General features: G+C 40.0%; 1 protein-coding gene across 3 annotated transcripts in view; it reads right to left on the minus strand.

The window, feature by feature from the left end:
* Positions 1–24,477, minus strand: part of CENPC (centromere protein C) — an 80,834-nt gene that overhangs the window by 32,245 nt on the left and 24,112 nt on the right. For all 3 annotated transcript variants that reach the window (XM_065595859.1, XM_065595861.1, XM_065595860.1), the window contains exons 2-12: positions 19,345–19,391; positions 17,708–17,772; positions 17,292–17,389; positions 13,452–13,542; positions 13,060–13,342; positions 12,429–12,632; positions 8,156–8,568; positions 6,332–7,214; positions 5,022–5,060; positions 2,748–2,830; positions 2,321–2,389 (exon numbers count right to left, since the gene is read on the minus strand). In XM_065595859.1, coding sequence (XP_065451931.1) covers positions 2,321–2,389; positions 2,748–2,830; positions 5,022–5,060; positions 6,332–7,214; positions 8,156–8,568; positions 12,429–12,632; positions 13,060–13,342; positions 13,452–13,542; positions 17,292–17,389; positions 17,708–17,772; positions 19,345–19,391 — 2,275 coding nt within the window. The remainder of the gene's footprint in view (positions 1–2,320; positions 2,390–2,747; positions 2,831–5,021; positions 5,061–6,331; positions 7,215–8,155; positions 8,569–12,428; positions 12,633–13,059; positions 13,343–13,451; positions 13,543–17,291; positions 17,390–17,707; positions 17,773–19,344; positions 19,392–24,477) is intronic.

Raw genomic sequence — 24,477 nt, forward strand, 5'->3', positions numbered from 1 at the left:
TAAACCACTAGCACTATTTATTAGGCTAATACAGAATATTCATCACATTGTTAACACTTAGGCTATAACACATTGCTTTTATGACTGCGCAAGAAAACAAGCATTGCCAATCGTATTTCACACGCACACGCAGCACACAGCTATTTCACCCTATCTGTCCAACAATAGTCCCCATACTGGTTTTCCATTACATTTCATTCCATTTATCTCAGCAACCTCCTGAGGCATATCACAAAATGGGTTCAAATAGCAAGAGTAGTGAAGAGGCTATAATACATTAGAAGCAAGAGGAAGACCAAAGACAGAGTAGGTCCATTATTCAATGAGGAAGGAAAGACAACAGAAAATGCAGCAATAGGCAAAATGTTAAATGCCTTTTTGTTTCAGTTTTTAACCAAAAAGGTAGCAATGATCAGAGGACTAACATAGTGAACATCAGTGTAAATGGGTAGGACCTGAGGCTAAGAGAGGGAAAGAACAAGTTAAGACTGAGTTAGACAAGTTAGTGTCTTCAAGTCAGGGCCGGCTCTGGCCTTTTTGCCGCCCCAGGCAAAAAAGCCTCCCGGCCCCGCCCCGGAGTGTGGCGGGGAGGGCGCCGAGCCCAGCCATGGGCCGCTCTCCCCGGCGGCCAGAGCGCCAGGGGGAGGGCGGAGAGCTGGCCGGGGCTCCGCTCTCCCCAGCGGCAAGAGCGCCCGGGGGAGGGCGGCGAGCCCTCCGCGGTTCCGCTCTCCCTGGCGGCCGGAGCGCCGCGGGGAGGGTGACTAGCCCAGTCGCGGCCCTGCTCTCCCCAGCGGCCAGAGCGCCGGGGGAGGGCGGCGAACCCGCTGCGGCTCCGCTCTTCCCAGCGGCCAGAGCGCCGGGGAAGGGCGGCGAGCCCACTGCGGCTCCGCTCTCCCCGGCAGCCAGAGCCACCGCACCACACCGCCCCCCTCCAGGTGCCGCCCCAAGCACAAGCTTGGTGGGCTGGTGCCTGGAGCCGGCCCTGCTTCAAGTCAGCAGGGCCTGACAAAAAAAACATCCTAGAATACTTAAGGAACTGGCTGAAGAGATCTCTGAGCCATTAGTGGTTATCTTTGAAAACTCAGACAAGAGAGATCCTACAGAACTGGAAAAGGGCAAATATAGTACCTACCTATAAAAAGGAGAATAAGGGAAACAAAGGGAATTACAGACCAGTCAGCTTAATTTTGGTACCCAGAAAGATAATGGAACAAATAAATGAGTTTGTAAGAAAATAAAAGGTGATAAGTAGAAGAAAATATGGTGATAAGTAACAGTCAACATGGCCTACTATAAACCTTGGATTATACAAGAGGAAGTAAGAGCTCTCGCTACATCCGAAAGCACCTCATGGAGTGGAAACATAAGGCACTGGGGTTAAATGAAAAGAAAAGAATAAATGGCCAGGCTTAATTTAAAGACAAGAGGGTAAGAGCTTTAAAATATACAGAGAAGTTAGAGTATGTCTTCACTACCTGCCGGATCAGCGGGCAGTGATCGATCCAGCGGGGGTCGATTTATCGCGTCTAGTCTAGACACGATAAATCGACCCCCAAGTGCTCTCCTGTTGACTCCTGTACTCCAGCTCGGTGAGAGGCGCAGGCAGAGTCGACTTCAGCTACATTATTCACATATGAAGTTGCATAACTTAGATAGACCTCTCACCCCCGTCCCCCGATCCCCACGTAGACCAGGCCTTAGAGTTAGACAACACAATTTATAATATTTATAACAGAAAGTGGCAAATGTTAAATACCAAAATCCACGTGTTTAAAATATTTGTTAAGACATAAAAGACCAGAGTTTTAAACAATTAAATAAAAATGAAAGGGGTAAAATAAGATAAAATACTGATAACTAAACATTATTAACATTAGCATGGTGAGGCTAAAAAGAAAATTGTTGAATATAACCAAAAAAGAGAAAGTTCAGAATTTAGTCTACATATTTTTATATTTAAGGCCAGAGTTTAAATTTATTTTAAAAATTAGACATGGGTTAATTACGTTTTTAAAAGATGGAACTAACAAGTCTTGCCTATCACCATCATGACCACTTCTGCTTGTTTGTTGCATTCCATTCTCCCACCCTTGACATATTTTTCATCTTAACGGTAGGCTCTTGGGGATTGCACCTTTCTATGTTTGCACAATGGGACCATAATCTGATTGGGATTATCATACTACCATAATATAAAAGAGAAAATGAACAGCATATTTCTTATTTTTCCCCACAAGAGTTTTGTGGGTCTTTATTGCAAAATTGAAAGCCTAGTTGTATTTCATGCACTTACATAAAGGAACTTAAAAAATAACCTTACCTAGTTTATGCTTTAGTGGTGTGTTTGACAAAAATTCACTTGCATCACCCTTCAAGGCTATAGATTTATCTGAAAAATGCAATATAAATCACCAAACAGGGATTACCATGATCACATGCTATTTTTTTCCATAGGACTCTGGCCTCGTTACCTTTACATATAATTCAAAACCAAAGATATTTCAAAAATTTAGGTAAAACCCACTTTCTGAAGAAAAAAGCATTATATACATATGTTAGTGCATTCATGGATGATCCCAGAACTAAAGAACAGACCTTCTGCCTCTTGGTTCCTCCGAAACCTTTCATGATACTGCATGCAATTTTAAATTAAATTGAGTAGTTTTAAATACTGTAAATTAAATTTACAATATTCTCATGTATATATAAAAAAGGAACTCAAAGAAAATGCCACCTTTAAACCTTACCTGAAGATGAATCCTCCCACTCACATGCAATAGGCTCGTCATTTTTTGAAGTAAATTTTACATAACGTTTCAGTACAAGCCCACTTTAAAAATAAAAAAAAAAACATCGGCATGAAAATGTTAATTATGAAAAATAAAAACATTACAAAACGAATAGTATCAAATTTCAAGGTTTTTTTTCATAATGCATTAACAATTTGTCCTTCTAAATATGTCAAATATTTGTCAATGTAATAAAAAAACATAAATGAGGGAAGAGGAAAAGAAGCCGTGGAAATGGATGTAGACATTCCATTGTATGTTTGCAGCCTAGTATGGGGAAATGGGAACAAAACCACATCTGGTATTTAAAAATTAAATTGATGAAAATATTTGTAGAATTGGAGTTGCAGAACATCTGTACTTAAGGGGCTTGGAAGATAGAGGACATGGTATCTATAGATGCTCGAGCACAATGTAAGTAATCCAATGAACTTCGTAGATTGTTTTGCCCAAACAACAGAAATGCTTGACTGACAGACATCTGGGTCTGATTAGAAGCCAGAGCAGCCATAAAGAGAAAGTTTTGCACTTGCCCACATAAGACTCCTGACCTAGAAACAACAATCTCACCACAAAACCCTTTCTAGCTAAACAGCTGCATAGGCCATTGAAACCACAGAGACACAACTCTGGAGTCTTAACTATAGATCCTTGATTTAGGGGAAGGAATTGAAGGGCAGTTGGGTCCATGCTCCCTCAAATATGAGTACAAAACTAGGCAGTGTGTGCACACTGCCCAACAGACATGCTAGCTACTAGCAGAATGTGTGAGCTTGTGTGCCAGGGAGCACATCATTCAAGCGTGTGGATCCATGTAGACAATTATCGTGAGGAACCAGTTTACTCTAGTAAACATCAGTTCTATACTTAGCATTTATATGGCCCTTTCTATTGGTAGATCTCAAAGCACATTACAAACCTGTGTAAGTATTGTCCCCATTTTATTGCAAGGAAATGGAGGTACAAAGGTTAAGTGCTGTGTTTAAGGTCAGCAGCAGCTGGGAAAGGGAGGGACAGCCAAGCTTCCAGGACCTCTCATTGCCCCCATTTATACAACAAACAGGGAGACCCATCCAGGTCCCACCACCACATGGCTGCCAGCAGACAGGAGTTGAATCTGGACATTCCCCAGATCTTCTAGAAGCCTTAAAGCAGTCAGCTTCTCCCGATGTCAGAGCTGCATTTCTTCAAATCAGCACTTCATTCTTTGACTCCTTCACTTCCTGCAAACAGACTTTTGGTGGCATTTACTCCATCTCCCTCACCACCCTTCCTCCTCTCCTCCTCCTGACAGACACCAAGAACCTTTCCCCACTCCCTTCTCTTCTCCATGCCAACACTCTTTGCTCCTCATCATTATGCCGCCTCATCTTTCCCTTCCTTCCCCATAATGTTCCATAGGTATCTATAAGTGCTTTAAAAAATGTTTTAAAAGGAGAAGGGAGGGGACAGAAAATAGAGAAAATCGTTTGGAACTTGGACTATGTTAAGCCCAGTCTTGAAACTTGATCCTCAATGGCCCAATAGCCTGCTTGCATAGAGTCCCAATGAAGTCAGAGGAGTTCTCCACAGATCAGACTGCAATAACAGGGCTTCCGGGAGCAGTCTTATCATTGTTACCTCCCTTCCTGCCTATTGTTGGTTACACTAACTCCATTAAGGCAGTTAGGACCCAACAGTCTGTGTTAAATTATAACCAAAATACTCTACAGCAAGGTGAACATAAAATTTGCAACTCCACTCACTGAACTCTGAGACACTGGTGTGGCAACCAGAAATTCTGCAGCAGCTTCATTTAAATTAAAATATTGAGTTTCATTGAATTAAGATATGAAAATTAATAATAAAATCAACAGATGAGCCCCTGTATTATTTATTTTGATATTACATTCCCTGACTGTGGATGTATGCATATATACAATGCCTAGCACAATCCCAATCTCAGTTGGGACCCCTATTACCATTAATAATACACTCTTACATCAATAGTAATGCTATTGATACTACTGATACTACTATTAGTATTATTGGTACTACTGTTAACAGCTATTTACCAAGCAAGATTTAAAAATGCCAATCTGATTTGGGATCAAGGCAACAAGTCTCAGGAAAAAAAGCAAAATCCTGGTGATGGCTCATTTATCCTACCGAGAAGGCTTTGCAGCGCTGCTATGGTCTCTTAGTGCTGAGAAATATTAAGATGACAGTTCTACACACAATAGAGGAAATTACCTGTTATGATTCTTGTTTTTCTCAGGTGCAGGAGAGACTCTAGAAGAGAAGCAATTGTTAGTAATCTTACTGAAAGTAATTCTTTATAGTAAAGAGGGGCATATGGACGGAATTTTAGAAAAATACTGATACAAAATAAGAGTACAGAAGTTAGTTTGGCTGAATCAGAGACAGGCTTCATCAGCAGTAATGACCAATCATAAATCTAATACTAACTTCACTGCAAATAAATATTGTGCAAAAGTAAATATGACATCTCCTCCCACTACATTTGTTAAAAGTAATTGATCAAAGTAACAGATTCCTTTTTTTAAATAAGTAATATCAGGAAGTCATAAAATTGCTTTTTCAAGCCCAACGCTAAGGTGAATAGTTTGGTCACTTCTCTTTATGCTTGTCACTCATATTTTGGACATTATTCTTGGTACTTAGGATTAAGGTGAGTGGTAATTTTTAGACTGTAATAATGACTATTATTAATAGAATTTACTTTTCATGGTCTCTTCTATTTACTATATAAATCCACTCACCTTGAAAAATATCAAACTAACCAATTTGATTTCTTTTTGAACAGTTTCCACACTGTTTAATTTGTGTCTATATATTTCTAACATTTCCCTCCCCCCATTATCTGGATGTCAGACTCATAGAATGCTGCAATGTCTAGCTTAACTATATTATTCAACAAAAAACCCTACGCATAAGCAGTTTCCAAAGAACTATTTCTATCAGTCTTGGTTTTGGAGAATTTGGTATTTTACAGGTCTAGACATTTATATGATAAGAACAGTTGCATTAGACAGAATAAAACATTTAGATATCAAGAAGGAGTACAAACTCTCTTGGATCAGGGCATAAGTCAAACACTAACTAATAGGGTTAGGAGGAAGCACCCCCTTATGAACAGGTTGTTACGTATTTGTCCACTATAGGGTTTCTTGCATCTTTCTCTAAAGCATTTAGCACCGGGCACTGGGAGACAGGATACTGGATTAGACAGGCCCACTGGTCCTATTTGGTATAAGAATTCCTAGATTCCTATGTTTTGTAAAAGTATTTTACCAAAAAAAAAAAAAAAAAAGTGAGGTCCCAACTCAAGCTGATTGCATCCTTTAAAATGCAACTGATTACTTTTTAAAATTAACAGCCATGAATATAAATTCAACTCTGAGTTTCCTCTTAAGGCTCTTCAGAAATTTTACTGAATTATTCTATACTTTAATAATGCCTCAATCTTGACAGAAGATGTTTTATGAACATCTTAAGTTGCACTGCGTATTCATTTAAAAAAAGTACACAAAACCACTTACTGTGATCGGTGGAGATTACTCTGTTTTTTATATTTTGTTTTCACAGATGCATTTGACTTCTTGTGGTTTTGTTCTGCCATGTCCTGGCCAGAAGAACCCTTGTGATCTGTTGTATTCCCAGGTTCAGCATTTTCAGGATTTGAACAATCAATCATATTTGTTCTTTGATTAATCCAAGTAGCTGTCCTCTGTAGAGATTTAGCTGATGCTCTTTTCCCCTCAGAGTCTTCTGTATTGTCTATGAAAATCTGTGAAGGTTTTTTAGATTTTGCAGGAGTTTTGATATGTACATTACCAGATGATTCCAGTGAATGTATGAAGTTTTTAGGTTTGGGGGATTTATGGGACTTCTGTAATGCAGAAGTCGGTGATTCCTGTTGCAATGACGGGGCAAACACTTTGTTTGACTTTAAAAGCTCTCTTTCAGCCACCTCCTCTATGGACTCACTTTCAGAACTCTCCGAGATTTGTATCCTGGATTTTCTACTACTGGATTTAAGGGTAGATTTTCTAACTTTGTTTCTTCGGTTTTCTACCAGTTTTTTAGACGATGCAATTTTTGAAAGTTTCTGCTTAGCAGTTTGTTTCTTGTGGGATGAACATAGAGCAGTTTTTAAAATGGACTGGGGAGGTTTTGGAAAATTATGATCCTCTTCTGAAGACACAACTTTCTCTTGAGGCTGCTCAGTCATACTACAAGATCCAAAGGGATCTCCATTAGGTATTTCTGTTGGTTTAGGTTGTTCTGTATCGGAAATATCTGTATCCGATTTGGAAACTGAAAAAGTGAATTTTTTGGGCTGTATCTGTTTCAGGGCCGTGGAGTTTTTCTTGTTTGGGGTTCTTGTGGATCTTTGTCCGTGTGTGTGTTTTTTACTCTCTTCTGCCAACATACAAAAATGCACATGTTAATTTCCTTCTTTAACACCATCAGAACAGCTTTATATATAAAACGATATCATACGATTAACTGAAATATCATGAACATAAATTTTTCTCTGGTGGGTGATTTCACTTAAAGTTCTCAAAGCAGCACTATCTAGTGAATACTCTGTGTACAATGGTAAACATTCAGTGTATCACAGTCCGTTCATCTACTGGGTCCTAATCCCTAATCTAGAAAGATTTGCAGCAACTTTTGCTCTCACACAGCTGTTTCCAAGTCAACTTTCTACTCTTCCTGTTAAGTAGTTCTCCCCCATTATTCCTCAAATGCTGATTCCCTGCAGACACACCACATATTTCTAGCTCCTTCCCACAAAGTTGGGAGTGGAACACAGATGTTACCACCTTCCTTGGTCCCCATGACAACAGGGAAGCAAGTAATCACTGCTACCTTCCCTGATATCTCCACATGTGGGAAAGGGGGAAATGAGTCCCTGTTGCCTCCCTCACTGCCATATATACACATAAACCATAGTTCCTCAGTTGGTCCTTCCATCCCATTCAGGACTCTTCCAACCTGCCTCCCAACTGCTGAATAATCATAGAGAGTCTCAGGAATAAGGGGACCTAGGAATATTTTCCTATGTTCCCCATTCCCTGATTTAACATCTCCTGGAATCAATCAAAATATCCCCAAGGAGATCAGCTCCCAGTAGAAGTACCACCATTCTAAACCAAAGGAAAACGTCTTCGGTTGTTGACAGATTCGGTTAAGAACAGGCAAATCAAGGGCAGAAGGATCTCCCATTAATAAGGAATGTGAAAGACTAATTGTTTTCTTTCAGCATAACAACAATTCAATTTTCAACATTTGCCTTTGCAAGTATAAACATTCGAAGAGTCTTTACATCTTGATCTGTTTTTCTAAATATGACTTACCCATGTGAGGACTGCTTTGCCTTACAGATTTAAGAGCTTCTCTCTTTTTGTCAGCTAAACCTAGATTTGTATCCGAAGCATTTTGTAACTCGGCTTGTATCCGTTCAACAGCGTCACATGTTTTCATTTTCGACTGTTCCATACGAGTCAGTTTAACAGGTACTTCATTCTGTGCCTTTCTATCCTTGCGTTTCTTGCTTTCTTGTACAACTGCCTTTTTCTTTTCGGAAGGCTGAGATTGTGGCTCAGGCTTTGATAAGGCCTGCTTCTCTATTTTTTTGTTCTTTTTGGGAATTGAAAACCAGGATGTAAAAGAAAAACCATCCGATTCGTCAATTAAAAACTCACACTCATTTTCCATTCCTAAATCTTTTACAGGAGAAGGTGGTGGTGGTGGTATTGAGGCTGAATACCTAAGGATAAAAATACAAAAAAAGGGTTCTCATGTAATTTGGTTTAGCAAATATAGAAAACAGTTTTAAAAATCAATGAGACAAAGTATTAAAGGAAAGATAAATGCCTAGAATGTTTTGGGTTATTTACCAACTATATAATATATGGGGGAAAAAATCACCAGTAATTTGAGCATTGTACTACTATGGACAATATAACAATCCATACAGCAAAATAATTACAATTTTAACTTGTTTTTCCTGGAATGTTCTTCAATACTTTACACTTGTATGTTCAAGATTTTAACCACCAGTAAACAATTTTCAGAAATTGTCTTATGCCAACTGGGACTAATGGGCTTCTGTTTTTCATTCCAACTAAAAGGAAGATGATTTAATTCAATTTGAACTTTCATCTCTGAGCAGTATTCAAATGCTTCAGTTTAAAAACTCTGAGTTTAATTCTGCAAATCTAACAATGACTTTACAACATCTGAGCATGTTACAAGGTACTGCTCAAATGACTGCAGCATTCATCATTCCATCCTGTTCTTTTTTCCTGCCACTTGACCAAATGGGGACAACGCCCCTTTTTTCCTATCTGTGGCCACAGGTTTGTACCTCATCATTAACTCAGACACTTTGGAGAGCCATAACACTGCTCCCACATGATCCCCATCCCAACTAACTTCCTCTCCTATTAAGTTAAACTCCCTGGAAAGCAATATTCTACCTCAGGCTAAGAACCATACACCCAACTTCCAGAGAGCATAGCTCTACCACCGCTCTTAAAAGTCACTTCCACACAGCCTTGCCCCAGCATAAATCCACCTCCACCCCACTCAGACACTACTGTTTTTGTATTGAATCCACAAAAAACTAGGCGTTATACACTACTTTGGCACACACAAGCAAGAACAATAAATGTCAAACCATAAAGGTACAAAATTGGTTAGGTTCGTTGGTTAGTTCTAATGCTATCACTTGGACAGCGCAGAGGCCATTGAATTTGTTATGCACCTCTATGATATCCTAACCTGAGCCAAATCTGGCACTTTACAATGTAAGATCCCAATGAGGGACAGATGTTTGTTGACACCCACTAGCCCTAATGTTCTAGGTTTTCCTGGGGGTCTTTTCCTCCCAGCTTTCATTGGGACAAAGTTGAAGATTATTCTCTCAGGGAAGTCGGTAGGCATTCAGAGCAGATAACGATACTACATTAAAGAGCATTGGGCAACCATTTGAGTGAGTGGAACCTGTTTAGTTAGAAAATGGATCTCTTCATTTGACTTGAATTTGTACCCTTTGATGTTTTTGATCGTTTGGAGATGCTTCATCTGAACTGTATCCAACTTCTTTTCAATTTTGACAGGGAATGACCATATTTCCGTAAGAAAGGTCAGAATACTGACCACCAGCTTCACCTCTCTACTTAAACAATATTCAGTTTGCAAAAGACATTCTTGATAAGGTGGCCTCCATTACTGACAACACTTTTGCAGTGCAGGTTTCAAGTTTTCTTGATACCACTCATGTTATAAACAACAGACGGAGGTAGGTGAAATCACAGATGATCTCAACTGGGTGTTCACCCACCAAGATGCTGGAGCCCGCAGTGTGTTTGAAATTGCTGACTGATAGAATTTTGGTTTTACCACCAACTAATTTTCAGGCTGACATTTGCCATTAAGCTCTCCAGAGCTTTAAGGGCCTCAACTAGCTTGTCCGTTGATTCAATGACTAGTGCTATGTCGTTGACAAAATCAATGTCAGTGAGGTTCTTGTCATCAAGGCATATGTCTGAAATGCATTTACTTAGTGTCTGGTCAAGCACAGAGCCTTTAACGGCACTGGAGAGTTCTGGGCAGCAATGTATCCTTGTCAAATGCCTGACCTAATTCAAAAGAAAGTGTTTTTTTCCCCCATTTAAAAGAATGTAGCTTGAGGAGTCATCATCTAGAAGATGGAACATTCTACAGAGCTTTTAAGGAAGGCCTGCAAGTTTTCAAGTTCAGCCAAAGCACTACTTCGTCAACGGAGTCCAAGGTGGCTTTAATATCCACAAACACAGTGTGAATGAGGCATATCTTCTCAATAAGCTGGCACAGAATGAAGATTTGCTCCATCATGAAACTGCCAGGACTAAAGCCAATTTGCTATAGTCTTCTCTTGCTCCTTAAAATATCAGCAGCTCAGACCAACAAAACAGAAACATATTTTTTCCCCAGGACAGACAGAAGAGTAATGCCACAATAGTTACAATAGTCTTATTTGCTGCCTTTAGATTTCCAAAGCAGTAAAATGACCCGTGTGACACTGGTCAATGATTCATAGCTCCGGAGGCCAAAAAGGACAACTTTGATCTAGTCTGGGAGCTCATGTTCAGCTGATTATCTACCACTACCCCCAAATCTTTTCTAGAACCACTGACGAATGATGAAGAGTCCCACATCCCATAAGTATGGCCTACATACGTTCTTTGTTCCTAAATGTACATATTTACATTTAGCCACATCAAAACACATATTGTTTGTTTGCACCCTGTTTACTAACAGATCTCTCTCTCAATGACCTGCCCTCTTCATTATTTACCACCCAACCCTCCATCTGTTTTATCTCAAACTTTCAGTGATGATTTTATGTTTTCTCCAGGTCATTAATAAAGATGTAAAACAACATAGGACTAAAAATGGAAACACACCTGTTCAATGATTCCCCATTTACAAATACATTTTGAGACCTATCAGTTAGATGGCACCCATTACATGTATTAAAAGCTATGTTAATTTTATATCGTCCTAGTTTTTTAATCAAAGTGCTATGTGGTACCAAATCAAACACTTCACTGAAGTCTAAGTATACTACATCAACACTATTACCTTTATCAAGCAAACTTGTAAATCTCATGAAAAAAGATATCAAGTTGGTTTCATGAGATCTATTTTCCATAAGCACATGTTGATTGGAATTAATTACATTACCCTCCTTTTATTCTTTATTAATTGAGTCCTGTATCAGCTGCTCCATTATCTTTCCCGGGATCAATGGCAAACTGACAGATCTATCATTACCCAGGTCATCCTATTTGCCCTTTTTTAAATATTGGCAGAGCAATAGCTTTCTTCCAGATTTCTGGAACTTCCCCAGTGTTCCAAGAATTATTGAAAATCAGCATTAATGGTCCAAGAATCCCCTCAGTCAGCTTTTAAAACTCTTGGATCAGAGTTATCTGGACCTGCTGATTTAAAAATTAGTCTAACTTTAGTATCTGCTGTTTGACACCCTTCTGAGATACTAATGGAATGGAAAGAGTGTTATTTATGGACTACATCAACTGTTTCCCCCCCCCAAATACAGAAATATGTATTGAACACTTCTGCCTTTTTTGCATTACTGTTGATAATTCTACCATTTCCATCTAGTGATGAACCAATACCATTGTTAGGACTCTTTGTTCCCAGTATACTTAAGAACTCCTTCTAATTGTCCCCAACTCCACTGGCCATAGATTTCTCCTTTGTACCCCTTTGCTTCCCTTATCAATTTTATATCATTCCTACTTCTGATTTATATTCACTACTATCAACTTCCCCTATCTTCCATCTGTTATATATCACTCTTTTTATAGCTGCCTTCACTTCCCCTCTAAACGTTGTCCATTTTTTAACCACTGGCCTTTTTCCTCAATTGTGGCTTTTTGGGCACCTTAAAAACACTTTATTAACTGCCATTATTTCCAATTATCTTTTTTTTTTTTATTACTTTTAGTAATCAGATGGACTGCTCTAATACATCATTCAGTATTAGATAAATTTGTTGCTACAGTACTTCAGATGGTGTTAATTACTTGCTAACAATTAAGTTTTACTTCAATGCACCTTTTTTCAACAGCTCCTGTTGTTAAAGCCACTAAGAATGCTGAAGAAAGCGACTTCTTTTTCTGTTCAGAAGGTACAGTAACACATTTTGCTCTTTCCACTGGAACTATCTGCTCTTCTGTCCTTGCCGGAGGACCTTCTGACCTTTGAACTTCTGTCTGTCTCTTCTTCATTGCTGGAGTTGCTTTTTCATCAAGACTTAATCTATATGTAAAAAAAATAGTATTTAGAGCGGATACTGTTAATCTCTAAATATACTTTAAGTTTCTTCCTAAATCCTCCTCCAGTTTACATGATGTTTCTTAAAAAAGTTATGAAAATATATCATTAAGCTAAGAGCAAACATTCTGTCAAGCAACTTAAAATATAGTTTTGCAGGTGACTATTTTAGCAGCTCTACATTTCTATTTCTGTGACATAGTCTAACATTAACTTCTTCTACCATGTCTGATAACTTGAAGTGAGTTTGCAAAAATTTTTTTGGAAGGAACCAGGGCTATCCAATACTCACACAAAAGTCTCATTTTAATCACTACCACTTGACTTAAATTTAACTGTGAGCACTGAAAACCGCTATACAGTAGAATTTACAAACATTTCTTCTGTAGATTTAGCAAGTGAAGCAACTTACAAGTGTACAGATGTTTCTGCTTCCTCAACAAGAAGAACAGGTGATCCAATGACCTCATAATTATCCTCATCAGTATCAAAGATGCCAGCAGGGCTTTGGCTTGATCTTTCAACAGCTTTTAATATACTATTTGCTTTTTTGTTAGAGCCAACAGGATCATTGGCATCAAAAAGCTCATCTTCGCTTGAGCTTGTATCTTCTTTTAACACACACTGCTCCTTTTTGTCAGAACTAACTATGTTACCAAGTGCTATAGATTTCTGATGTGCTTCAGTTGACTGTCCTGTTATAGATATTAAACAGCATTAGTGTTTTCACCTTAAAAAACAGTGTAAAAATCCCAAGAAATATTTACCCCACAAATTTTACAATTCAATGATAATAGCACCAACCTGAACAGCTGATTGATTTTAATGGTGATGCATCTACAGAGGATGTAGATTTAAATATCTTCTTCACAGAGTTAAATAAACCTGAATTCAACTGTTATGTTTGACAGCGAACAGCAGGAGAGGTAGAAAAGAAAAAAGTTTGTTATGATACAGCAACAGTAAAAATATTAACAAATAAAAATCCTTACATTACATCCCTATTTTCTGATTATAATCTTGCTTAAAATCAATTAAAAGCAGATTCTCATCTCAATTTAATACTTACATTTCCAGTCAGTAGCTGTCTGTAAAGTGATAAAACATTCAAGTAATTAAACCACTTCAAGCCTCTCACCACAATTCAATTCTTAGTCCTATAAGATGCTGAGCAAGTTATTTAGCTTCTGCATCAATGTAGGTTGATGTAAGTAATTGATTTAAATCACCTTTTTTTAAAAAAATCACTCATGAATCACATTGAGGCTTTGTAAAAACTAATTTGAAAATATGTGCTATTGAAACTTTAGTTTAATATATAATAAACTAAATTTAATAAACTAAATTATAAATGCTGAGAAAGAGGGGTCTTAATACCACTGCTGATGGAGTATCATTTGATTTTTACAGAACTGCTATAACCAAACAAAATACTGAAAATTAAGGCCCTGTCATAAACATACAGCTAAGGGTAGCATAAAATCCCCCCCTTCTTACCTGTAAAAGGTTAAGAAGCTCAGATAATCTAGCTGGCACCTGACCAGAAGGACCAATGAGGAAAGAGGATACAAATTGCAGGGGGGGGGCTTTGTTTTGTGCTCTGTGGGTATTCTCTCAGGAGACAAAGGGAGAGACCAAGCAAGTAATCCAGTTTCTACTAAAATGATACATCTAATATTACAGAAATAGTAAGTAATAGCAAGAAAATACGTTAGAGTATCTTTTGTTTTAGCTTGTGAATTTTCCCTGTGCTAAGAGGGAGGTTTATTTCTGTTTTTGTAACTTTAAAGTTTTGCCGAGTGGGGAAATCCTCTGTGTTTGGAATCTTTTTGTTACCCTGTAAAGTTATCTTCCATCCTGATTTTACAGAGGTGATTCTTTTATCTTTTTTTTAAATAAACTTCTTTTGAGAACCTGATTGTTTTTTCAGTGTTCTAAAGACCCAGGGGGGTTGATCTGTGCTCACTTTATAACCAATTGGTTAGGATATTATTCTCAAGCCTCCTCAGGAAAGGGGGTGCAGAGACTTGGGGGATATTTTCGGGGGAGGTAGAGCTCCAAGTGGCACTCCCTGAATGTTTGTTTAAATCACTTGGTGGTGGCAGCGATACTAAGGGCAAGGAAGGAATTTGTGCCTTGGGGAAGTTTTTAACCTAAGCTGGTAGTAATAAGCTTAGGGGGTCTTTCATGCGGGTCCCCACAGCTGTACTCTAGAGTTTAGAGTGGGGAGGGAACCCTGACAGGCCCTAACGCTGCAAATTCTTAAGCAGGTTTGTAACTTTACTTGAATTGTGCCATTGACTTCAATGGGACTATTCAGGTGTGCAAAATTAGGCAATGTGCATAAATGATTGCAAAATCAGAAATTAATTTTTTTTATTAAAAACTTATCTTAGTGCCATCAAATCTTTGTTGATTTAAAACAAAACTGCTTCACAATGAAAATACAATACATTAAATACATTTCAATACATTAACAAAGTTATTGTGAACTTTTTTTATACACAGGCCAAATTTAAAAAAAAATTGAGTTTAAAGTTAAGCTCTTAAACCTCAGATTTAGCCACCTAAGGGTGGGATTTTCAAAAGCACCTGAGTACCTTAAAAGCAAAAATCCCATTGACTTCAAAATACAAATTATGATGGACTATTACTGCCTCGCCAAAGGATTTCAGTTTTATTGTTTTGTGGAAGTAAAATGTATCAGAAAGTGGTATTGGTTGCAAATATAGCAGGGGCTATTTGCTTATTAATTTTTTGCTTGAGTTTGTATTATTCTCACAGTCAAAATGTTAAGTGAAGCTTTGGACTTGTCTTTTTCAGCATAGATAAGCATGTTAAGCGTGAAATTTCTTAGTACAAAAAACCTATATAAAATTTGAAACTCCACTAATGAGCAAGAAGCTAATTAAAGTGTCACATCTACTTCAATAATTTAGTAAGACTATAAAAAGGGAAGTGCTAACATATAAATTAAATGTCTTAAATTTGAAAAAATGTAATTAAAGATTGTGATTTAAATAAAAGTTTATTATTGATTTTTTTAAAGTCATGATTTTTATCAACCCCGGAGTAAAATAAGGAATACCTCCTTACTCAGTGGTATTGTAAGGATAAACTGATTAATATCTGTAAAGCAACTGGATAGGATGTTGACAGGGGCCATATAAACGTCTAAGTAGACCACACACATACAGAAGCACTTGTTCTGATAAATATAGGACCCCTACAATGAGCTGTCTTAGTTGAAAACCTGAAATATGCAGAATAGTGGTAAACTATGGGTATGTCTACACTGCAGTAAAAAAAACCCCAAGACACTGAGTCTGAGACTCAGGTCAATTGACTTAGGCTTGCAATGCTCGGGCTGCAGGGCTAAAATTTGCAGTGTAGACATTCAGGCTCAGGGTAGAGCCCAGGCTCCGAGACCCACCCTCCTTGCAGGGTTTCAGAGGCTAGACTCGAGCCTGAACATCTAGACTGCAATTTTTTTGGCCTGCAGACCAAGCTCCATGAGCCCAAGTCACCTGATGCGAGCCGGCTGCGGGTCTTTTATTGCAGTATAGACGTACCCCAAGAGACTGCAGATTGACCCCTTTGGTAGCAGAGACTACCCAGGCAGGTGCAATCACAGGGCAAAGACTTTCTGTTTCAATGAAGCCAGCTAGGAAGTGAATTACTCAACCTCTTACAAACAACTGAAGATTATGAGCTAACAAGCTCCTTTTATTCAAGCGTCATCCTTCAACACCTCAATTATACTACTTCCATTTGATTGCTGGGAAGAACACCACTAAGAAAGATCTAACAAACGCAACTGAATTCTCTTGCACTAGGGCATAAGCTAGCTCTACCAACCAGCAGTGGGAGGGCAAGGAATCATTCATTGCTTTTTGCAGCAGTGGGAGTTTTAATTGTAAAGGTTTAGTGGGACCAACGGCTAAAGCTGGGAGGGTGACAAGAGAAGCACATGTTCAAGGGAAGTTTGAACCTGAGAGACTACCAGGGAAAGTTATCAGGAATGAAAGCTGGGTAAGCTATTATGAGAAAAAGGATGAGGCAGGGAGACAGACAACTTGTTAGAGAATATGCCCAAATTGTTTTAACATGACAACTGAGGAAAATAATGTTATCAACTGTTACAGTAGAGCAGCAGTTCTCAAACTGTGAGTTGGGACCCCCTTTGAGTGGGGTCGCCAGGGCTGGCTTAGACTTGCTGGGGCCCAGGGTTGAATCCCAAGCCCCACTGCCCAAGGGCAAAGCCAAAGCCCGAGGGCTTCAGCTCTGTGCGGCAGGGTTCAGACTGCAGACACCATGCCTGGGGCTGAAGCCCTTGACGTACAGCTTTGGCCCCCCTGCCCAGAGCAGTGGGGCTTGGGCTTTGGCCCCCCCACCCGGGGCAGTAAGGCTTGGGCAGCCTCAGGCTTCAGTCCCCCTTCCTGTGGTCATGTAGTAATTTTTGTTGTCAGAAGGGGATCACAGTGTGATGAGGTTTGAGAACCCGTGCAGTAGAGGGCTAAATTATGAAACAAATATAAAGAAAATGTACAGACTGTATACATCAAGAGATACATGTATAAATGGGAACAAAAGGGAAACTGTTCCCCACACCAAACAGTTACATAGTTATATTAACAAACTGACCTCTTTGCTCAGTAATAAATCCTCCTTTTGCTTTAAAATGACAGGGGTTGAGCAATGTGTTATGCTTGGAGAATTTATTGTCGAATCACTAACACAATCTAAAAAGAAAAAAGTAAATGTAACGAGATAAATGGAATAGTACATAGCTTGCATGTTTTCAAAAATATGATTTACTCAGAATTAATGAGAAAATATCCAGTCAACAGGGAAAGATAGAGTTTATGTAACAGGTTATAGTGCAGTTTCCATGCATTTTTAGAAAAATCATTGCATTTTTTTGCATTACGCTATAGACATGCTACATGAAAAATCAAACCGCTTATATAACTACTTCTTTTCCACTAGGTGAAATTAAGGAGAGTGTTACGACTTGCTCATAAAAAGATAAATCAAACAGACAAAAGTTTGAAGCTTACTTTCAAAACAATCTCGTATAATTTTCAGTACATTTTGGCCTGGCTGTACATTAATCTGTTGTTTTCTAGAGGGAAGAAGGAAAAAATACATTGAATGAATCATTTGCAGTAAAAAGTTACCTACTTTAAATTTGCACGTAGCCTGTTTATCTCAGCATATGCAGCAGCAAACACTATGCTTACCGTTACATAATGGTTGACAGTGCAATCACTATTTACATTAGTTCATAACTTCCTGTAAACTTTTCATTTACCATGCTTAGTTTTCTTCATGGAGTGTTTTGATTGGGTTTTTTTGTTTTGGTTGGTTTTTTTTTGTTTTTTTTTTTTTTTTGTTTGTTTTTTGAAAATTCAAGGGAAAACAGCTCAACCAACGTTGAGTGTTAGGGGAGTGAAGGAATGTCTTCTTCCCATAGAACAAAATTTACAACTTTTTTCCTAAACTGCCGTACAGGTAAAATGGTTTGAAAATGAAAGGTGAAATCTGGCATGAGAGCAGCCCTCATTGGGTATCACTGACTAGTGGATAGGAAGAAATAGTTTTTTTATATGAATAAGTTACAAGGTTTTAAAAATCAGATATTAGGCAAGCAGGGTAGATTTTTTCACTAAGCTAATAAAGTGTGCACCTAAAAATGGACTCCCAGCATATGCATGTGTGACTTAGATGCATAGTAAAATAACAATGTATTATTGCAAATTGGCAGGGACAACTGCAAATAGGGAAATGGCTCCTGCAGAAACTAAGGTGTGAAGGGGCTGCATAAGGTCCCCAGTGGAATTTGCAATGGAGGAACAGGTTGAGGAACAACTCCTGCAGACTGTTAAAGTGCACAAAGGCCAATGAAGCATACCTGAAAATTCTGTGAAGTGCTTTACCTATCTGGTGGGGTGCACAATTATAACCCCATCCACACTGGAAGCTAGGATAGATGGGGAACAGAAACAGAAATTTCCCTCCATCAAGTAACAACCAGTGAAAGCACAGCAGGTTGGTCCCTGAAGTGAGCACTGAGCTTCCTGCTCCAGAACTGCCTGCATCCACCCCCTTCCAGTAGCTCTTTGACAAATAGCTTGGTAAGAGAGACCTGCAAGTCCTTCACCCTCACCACCAAGATCTCTATCCAACCTGGGGTGGCTGAAATCAATGCTCTGAAAAGATCCTGGGGCCTGAGGAGGGAGTATCAACAGGCCCTACCTTCACTCAACCTCTTACCCAGAGGCAAATCAAAGGGTTGCTGGATGGGGTAATGCAGTAGCTAATAAGCAAAAAGCAAGATTAAGGTTGTGTACACAACCTAAACACTGGCATTAACTGACTTCTGAGTGACCAACCATGCACTCGCTTTTCAATGTCCACCTCAAATATTCTATTTAACTGAGGATTGCTCAACTGTCCATGACATCCAAGAGAGAGAAAAAGAGATGCTTCCAGTATAGCTACTTCAGTATTTAACATCTTAACTTCCACATAGCCACAAATAAAAGCAAAACACTAAGCAAATTTGATAACCAATTTCAAGGGATATAGCTGATAGGCTGCAATTATGATATTATCCTGATATAAACCAACATAACTTTCACAAGTGGTCAGTGTCTAAGAATTAAAATTTAAAATGCAAGCACAAATTAATTACCCTCCTCCGCTGCAGAATCTTGCTCTGTAGTCATTTTTTAAATGATTCTGTTAAAAAACAAAAAAGTCAATTTCTTGTTATCAAACATGATACTACTTGGAAAAGAAAAGAAATGGAAATTAATTTAACTAGTTCTTGTTCCCCGAGTACATCAGTCCAGAGGATTCCCAGGCTTTGGTTTTGTGCTGGTGTGAAACAGGTAGGAATTCCCTTAGCTGATGTTTTTTGGCCCTCTACAGTACTGGTAGCTGTGCCCACACATGTATACCAATAGCCAGTAACTCAGCTTACCTCTAAAATAGGGGTGTAAAGCATCCAGACAGCATGATTTAATTACATGGCACACATGACATTCAGGGTCTCCAGAATCTAAGCTTTCACTTTAAAATTTTCTAGTCATCATGACTGCAGGGATAATTTTTCTAAATGAACAACGAATGTAACTGATGCAGTCATGTCTCCCTGAGTCTGCAGACTGCCTGAAACAATGACTCAAACAGGTGAACTCCCATGTCTTCTATCAATCTGATTGGAGCATCACCTTAATGTTGACACTGAAGTGTCATTTAAATAGTTTAATTCAGAAGGTCCCGAAAGTGTGGGGCGCATCCCCCTAAGGGGGCCTGGAGGAACATTCGGAGGGGCGCAGCGCGCCAGCCCCAGCTCCTGACCCCACCCCCAGTCCTGCTCCCAGCCTCGGCCCCGCCCCCAGGCCGGGCCGCAGCTGCATTCCCAGCCAGGATAGGGAAGAGAAAGAGCCTGCCTTCTTCACAGCACCTATCAGGCCAGGTCAGGAGACAGGAGATATGGGGAGAGAGAGACAGCATGGGGTTGCTGGGGGGTGGTCACAGACGGGGGCTCATAAGGGCTAGTGGAGGAGGGCAGACTGGGGCAAGGGATGAATAGGAATGGAGGTGCAGGGCCATAGGGGGGAGGGAGGTGCAGAGCTACAGGCGGAAGGCTGTGTGGGGGCACAGACACACATGGAGACAGGGGATGCAGGGACACATGGAGATATAGGATGGGGACTGGCTGAGGGGGGGAAGGGACACCTGGGCAGAGGGGGAGGGGGTGCAGAGATACAGGGGGAAAGGAGGATGGCTGAGTAGTGGCACAGAGACACATGGAGACGGGGCAGATGTGCCTGACTGAAGGGAGAGGCTAGGGGTCAGCCAGGGTCTGCATGGGGACACTCCCTAATAATTCCTCCAGGCCCTCCCAAAAAACCTGCTCCATACTTTTTCCACCCATATCCAACAACCCTTCAAGTTTATACCCAGGCTCCTTCCCACCAATTACTTCCCTCTCCCTCAGCTCCTCCGTTACCCCGGACTCCCCCAAGCCTTTGCACTGCTTCTGAGGGGTGCAGGAAATACAGTTCTGTACTGTAGTTTAAATGACTTATTACTCAGAGTTCTGTATTAATATGCCTAGTAATTTGTCATAAAACATTTCCTGAATCCTTTTTGTTGTCTGTATTGTTAGACATTCTTGCTGGCAATTATTTTGAAAATTACCGAAAGAATTGTATGCGGAATTAAAATAGTGTGTGCAGAATTTTTAATTTTGCACAGAATTCCCCCAGCAGCATTTAGTGGATGGAATGGAGAAGGGGAGGGGAGTGATGCTCATTGGGCTGGGAACTAAGACTTGCTGCAGAGAAAAGAACAGGGAAGACTCTCAAACTGGGAAGGAAGAGAGAAACGGGGAAATGAGGATGGGGAAGAAATAGAAACAAAAGGCACAAATAGCAGCAGGTTTAAAGGGGAGCTTATTTTCTCACTGATGATTAATGCAACAATAAAGCACCGAACAAATATAATCTTCTTCTCTCGAGCTATATAAATCTCCTGCTGGCATCAGTGAATTCTACTATGTATTGTGGAGAGTGCATAGTTCTGAATTTATACCATAATTAAAACAGAATTCAGCCCTCTCCTCCAAGTGAATCTGGCGCCCTGCTCTAGAACATTCCTACCTAGGTCCTTTTTAAGCAAGAAGCAATGGCTACAAACAATATTTCAACACGGTTCTTTTGGTAAGAGAGGCAAACACACACACACACACACACAAAAGGGTTTGATGGCTTTATTCCACTAATAAGTCCTTGGGGTTTTTAACCTTAAACTTGTAACATGGCTAGGATGGGCATGCAGGCCACTGAAGAAAATTGCCAGAATATTCTTATAATTAACACCACATAGATATATTGTCATGGCTCTGGTCCTGCAGTTCTTCTGTGTTGTCTTCAGCACAATTTGTATTGAGTCAGCTCTTGTGATGCCATTAGATTTTGAGGCTTAAGGCAGAGTAGTCAGAGTCTGGTTGAGATGAGAAGCTTCTTCATCAAAGGTGAAGCAACAATGGTATATTAGAGAGCTACTGGATATTTCACTACCTCGGAGCACTTAGGTTGGAGCTGTCACAGCTTTAGTAGAGCGCCTCTTCTTGGCCACACACCAGACTGTTGATAAATCCTCTATCTAGCCCCCCCTTTCTAAGAGCTGCAACAATGTTACCCATTGCCCAGTCCCTAGAACCAGCAGGGGCCCCTCAACGTTTAATGTTAGACAGTTACAGAGTCATGTTAACACCTTGATTCCATCTAAATTAACACAAGTCCCTTTGTCCTGGATCAGCCTCTTCAGGTGATCCCAGACACTTACCAGGTCACTTTATTGATAGGTGATCTCTCCTCTGATAAGTCAGTTCTCCTGGATGGTAGTCAGCCAATTTTTTAGAATGATTCAATGTCAATGGGAAAGCCCTTAAATCAAGGACCATCTATTGTTAGCCCTTTGCCATCAACCTTTGGAATTTAAGTCCAGCATGGAGGTAACAGGACAATAGAGAACGTAAAAAACACATCACAAATGGAGTCTGCAGTCTGATATAGATACATATAAAAAGACCCCAATATCAAACAGAATAGATTGCACACTCTGATCCCCCAAATTGTCACAGGAGCAAAGCCCCAATGCTAATGCACAAAAAGCTATTCAAACGAGAGATTTTTAGCTTGTATGAAGATACAAACTGTTTCAAGACAAGCTTCAAAATGGCACTGCTGGGATTATGCCAACCTAAATAATGCCACTGCAGAGTACCCAAGCACTCCGCAGAGAAACGACAGGTTTGTACTTTGAGGTAGACAACTTTGAAAACAGTTCAGATCAGCCTCAGGACAGCTTTTAGCAGAGCGTCTCAGAGGACCTAAGATAGAATTTCAGGTATTCCTGTCTAAACCTAATGGGGTCCTTGATAACATCTGCTGGCACATCCAATACTCAATGCCACACTATACTCGACTCCCAGGCACTGAATACAGCTCTCATGCCTAGGCATGACTGAATGCGAAACTGCACTCAGTGGACACTTTAATGCCTCTGAACTTCCATTCTTCCACCAGCTAGACAAGAACAAGGATGACATCCTGTGAAGCACTAACCAGAGCAGCCACGCATCAAGACAAATCCAAAGGGCTCTGCGGTGAAGAATACATCAAAGCCACCACTTAACATGAAGCAATCTTCCTCAAGCATCAAAACCCAATGACAGTACAAGAGCTGATTCAAAGCAAATAGCGATCATGTCAATGGAGAAACAACTGCAGGACCAGAGCCTTGACCACAAACCTATTCGCTGGCTATGACACCAGGCAACAACGAACCCCCAGGACTATACTGTCAAGAAAAGCAGTAGCAGAGAAGTCATGGAGGTCCAGATCAATTAAACCAATATACACATGGATCAAGAACAAGTTACAAGTTAGCTCCCAAATAAGAATGAGTGACTAGAATGCTATTAATCTAATGCATGGAACAAAATCTGGTAAAATCAGAGACTAGGAACTAGCAGCAGACGTACAGATCCAGCAGGGAGTTCCATTGCTTGAACATGGTCAGAAAGATAAATTAAATAAATTAAATATAAATTAATGGAGATATCCCATCTCCTAGAACTGGAAGGGACCTTGAAAGGTCATCGAGTCCAGCCCCCTGCCTTCACTAGCAGGACCAAGTACTGATTTTGCAGATCCCTAAGTGGCCCCCTCAAGGATTGAACTCACAACCCTGGGTTTAGCAGGCCAATGCTCAAACCACTGAGCTATCCCTCCCCCCCAAGTTGGGAAGGATGTAGAGGGAGCGGAGATACAACAGTCAAAATCTCCATACTGATTTATGATAACTGATAACCTCGTTATCTCCATACTGATATATACCTGCCTCTGGAAATTTCCATTACTTGCATCTGAAGAAGTGAGGTTCTTACCCACGAAAGCTTATGCTCCCAATACTTCTGTTAGTCTTAAAGGTGCCACAGGACCCTCTGTTGCTTTTTACAGATTCAGACTAACACGGCTACCCCTCTGATACTTGACACCATGCAAGGCACTGCATTTAGCCGTATGGAATGGAAATCTGTCAACCTCATGAAGAAACTTGCACAAATACAGACAGATATCATCTTCCTTTCCAAATACAAACGGATGGACATCATACCAAATGGACTGAAGGTGAAAAATCCATTGCTATCTACATACTGCACAGACCACAGTGAGAGATTATGCCATACACTATCAAAGAAACTGAGGAACCACCTGATCAGCATCCTATACAGCTAACAGGAAAACATCAAGAAAGAGCTCTCCAACCTGAAGACTTTCATAAACAAACAACCCTCCACACAAATGGACTTTACTAAAATAAGACAGGAGATCTACATTACACACTTCACCTCTCTACAAAGGAAAAAGTACCGTAAGCTGTCTAAAATCCTACCTGCCACATGAGGCCACAACAGGGATACCCCTAACTCACCCAGCAATATCGTCAATTTATCCAGCTACACACTCAACCCAGCAGAAGAGTCTGTCCTATCTCAGGGACTGTCTTTTTGCCCCAGCACCCCCACGAACATGATACAGTTCTGCGGTGATCTGGAAGCCTACTTTCGCTGCCTCCGACTCAAAGAATACTTTCAAGATAACACTGAACAGCGCACTGATACACAGATACCCTCCCACCAACAACGCAGAAAGAAGAACTCCACATGGACTCCTCCTGAGGGTCGAAATGACAGTCTGGACCTATATGTAGAATGCTTCCGCCAATGTGCACAGGCAGAAATTGT

The sequence above is a fragment of the Chrysemys picta genome, chromosome 5, assembly GCF_011386835.1.
Source record: "Chrysemys picta bellii isolate R12L10 chromosome 5, ASM1138683v2, whole genome shotgun sequence".
NCBI lineage: Eukaryota > Metazoa > Chordata > Testudines > Emydidae > Chrysemys > Chrysemys picta.